Here is a 2,865-nt window from a genome sequence, read left to right as displayed (position 1 = left end):
AAACTAGAAAGTCTGGATGCTAGCAATACAATCTATAGACACATTCTAGCATCACTTCTATGTCAGAAGTATACGGATAGTGGTGCCTGCAAATGCACGCCCCTACACACTCAGACATCCATTAAGAAAATAAAGCCATGCTTTCCAGAGCGTTGAACACTTGTTTAACATACTTGTTCTTCTAAATATCACAAGGCAGGATGGGGATTCTAAAGACAAGGGGATATAGGACCAAGGCAAAGACAGTCAGCACATACACTGAATCACGTTCCATAATCATATTGCTAGAACACCCAGGGAGTAGCCCTGAAATCACAGCCCTGCTGCCATGATGTACAATTACAGGACAGAGGTGCCAGGAGAAGGGCCCACTGTGGCCAAGGAAAGCTTTTGTGAGAAGACTACTTCAGGGTGTTCCCCATCAGAGAAGCACACCCCTGATCTTGTATTCCTCGTCGATCCAGGGTTCATGTGAAATGGTTAGGTGGGGCATTTTTTCTTCCACAGACATCAGCATCTTCTGAGTTTCTTCATCAAAGCCAGATTTGTGCAGCCTGGGAAAAATAGAAATAAAGTTATTTATTTATTTATTTATACACAATATTGCCTCTCTACATTCTGATGTCTACCTCTCCTCTCCTCTTTATTCTCTCCTAGAAATCACTGGGAGAATTGTACTGAATGTGAAAAACAAGCATGAATCTTTCCTATAGGACAGGAAGCCTCTGATTTATACCATAAAGTGAAATTTCATATACAGCATGTATCAATTAAGATTTAATTCAAAAAAGATGAATTTAAGTTAAAAAGAAAAAAAACAGGATAACTTCCATTCACCTGATGTTCACATGCCCTGGCATATTTATTGCTTCTTATAATGTGCTTTAAAAAAAAAAAAACTTAACATATTATGAACTTCTCTCAGAGACACTAGTATAATGAATTCATGTACCCATCACCAACTTATACAATTACCAGTATTCAGCCTCTTCCATTTACAACCCACCCATTTTCTAAGAAATAATTAAAGCTGATGCTATACCCATAAATATTTCAAACCTTCTTGTCTATTTTTGCTATTTTCAGTTCCTTTCATGTCATTGTCCCCTGAACCCACCTCAACAAAGCTGGTTTTTGTCGTCATCAATAACATCAATTTATTAAATACATTCTATCCTACCTAACCAGTTAGCATTGAATACAGTTAATTACACTTTCTTGTTGGAGATATTTTTTCCCTTAGCTTATTGGTCACCACTTCCTCCCAGCTTCTCCTCCCTCAACAGCTATCCTTCTTGCTTTATACATTGAATCTTTATCTCTTTATAACTTCGAAATGTTATCGGCATCAGGAAAATATAAAAAATAAGTTCACAAATAATTGGTAAGACTGAAACAGGCTTTCCTGGAAGAATATAACTAACATTTGCAGTTTTCTTCTCCCCTCTCCCGTGTCTTTCCTTCTTGCCTGGTGTTCATAGTTATGTGCCTTTTATCTCCAATTATAAAAGAAGTTGAGGAGGATGAGCAGGTCACAAAAGTTCACAGACATTTAGACACAGGAGAAGTAGGAGTTTATTACCTTAAATATTCAGAGGTAGGGAAGATGGCTAAGTTTCCTTTCAGCTACAGCGACACTATGAGAAAGTCATCCAGAAGCAACTGCTCTGAATGCTTGCTACTGTGGAGATGACATGTTCTGGGTGTGGGGATGGTGGTTGAAGAGCAGGGAGATATGATAATTATTATTTTATAATGCAGGTCCTAAGTGCCTGGCCTGTCCCTATGGGCGCTGGGTCTCTGTCTCCTCTCTGAATTCATTTTTTTCCTTCTCTGCTATACAGTTCCCCGGGACTCCCTTCTAGCCCTGAAGGGTACAAGGCCTGGCCCCATCTCAGGGCCTGTGCGTTTTGCTGTGCCCCCTTCCCTTGGGGTCCTCCCTAGATAATCATTATATGGTTTGGTTGGATCTGTGTCCCCACCCAAATCTCATGTTTAACTGTAATCCCCAGTGTTGGAGGTGGGGCCTGGTGGGAGGTGACTGGATCGTGGGGGTGGATCCTTCGTGAATGGTTAAGCACCATCCCTTTGGTGCTGGTCTCATGATAGAGTTCTCACAAGATCTGGTGGTTTAGAAGTGTGGCATCCCCCCGCTTCCTTTCCTCCTGCGCCCGCCACCAAAGACGTGCCTATTTCTCCTTCACATTCCGCCATGATTCAAAGTTTCCTGAGGCCACCTCAAAAGCAGAAGCCGCTATGCTTCCCGTACAGCCTGCACACGCATGAGCTAATTAAACCTCTTTCCTTTATAAGTTACCGTCTCTGCCAGGCGTGGTGGCTCACGCCTGTAATCCCAACACTTGGGGAGGCTGAGGCGGGTGGATCACCTGAGGTCGGGAGTTCGAGACCAGCCTGGTCAACATGGTGAAATTCTGTCTCTACTAAAAATAAAAAAATTAGCCTAGCATGGTGGTAAGCGCCTGTAATCCTAGCTAGTTGGGAGACTGAGGCACGAGAATTGCTTGAGCCTGGGAGGTGGGGGTTGCAGTGAGCCAAGATCATGCCACTGCACTCCAGCCTGGGTGACAGAGCAAGACGCCGCCTCAATAATACAAAAAACAAAAAACAACAACAAAAAAAACTTAACGTGTTGTGAACTTTTCTCAGAGACACTAGTACAATGAATTCATGTACTCATCACCAACTTGAACCATTATCAATATTCAGCTTCTTCCATTTATATCCTGCCCATTTATTTTTTAAAAAATAAAAAAAACTTTTTTTTTTGAGACGGAGTCTCGCTCTGTCGCCCAGGCTGGAGTGCAGTGGCCGGATCTCAGCTCACTGCAAGCTCCGCCTCCCGGG

General features: G+C 42.5%; 1 protein-coding gene across 1 annotated transcript in view; it reads right to left on the bottom strand.

Annotated features, from left to right (window-relative positions):
- Positions 1–243: 243 nt before the first annotated feature.
- The window catches only part of NLRP9 (NLR family pyrin domain containing 9), a 35,659-nt gene continuing 33,037 nt past the window's right edge, over positions 244–2,865 (bottom strand). The window contains exon 8 of the mRNA XM_017892518.1: positions 244–554. Within this exon, the coding sequence (XP_017748007.1) occupies positions 422–554 (133 nt within the window). The 3' untranslated portion in view covers positions 244–421. The remainder of the gene's footprint in view (positions 555–2,865) is intronic.

This window comes from Rhinopithecus bieti, unplaced genomic scaffold (assembly GCF_001698545.2).
Source record: "Rhinopithecus bieti isolate Rb0 unplaced genomic scaffold, ASM169854v2 scaffold_22436, whole genome shotgun sequence".
Taxonomy (NCBI): domain Eukaryota; kingdom Metazoa; phylum Chordata; class Mammalia; order Primates; family Cercopithecidae; genus Rhinopithecus; species Rhinopithecus bieti.
Note: the sequence above shows the minus strand (reverse complement) of the source record. Positions and strands in the feature narration are given on the sequence as shown.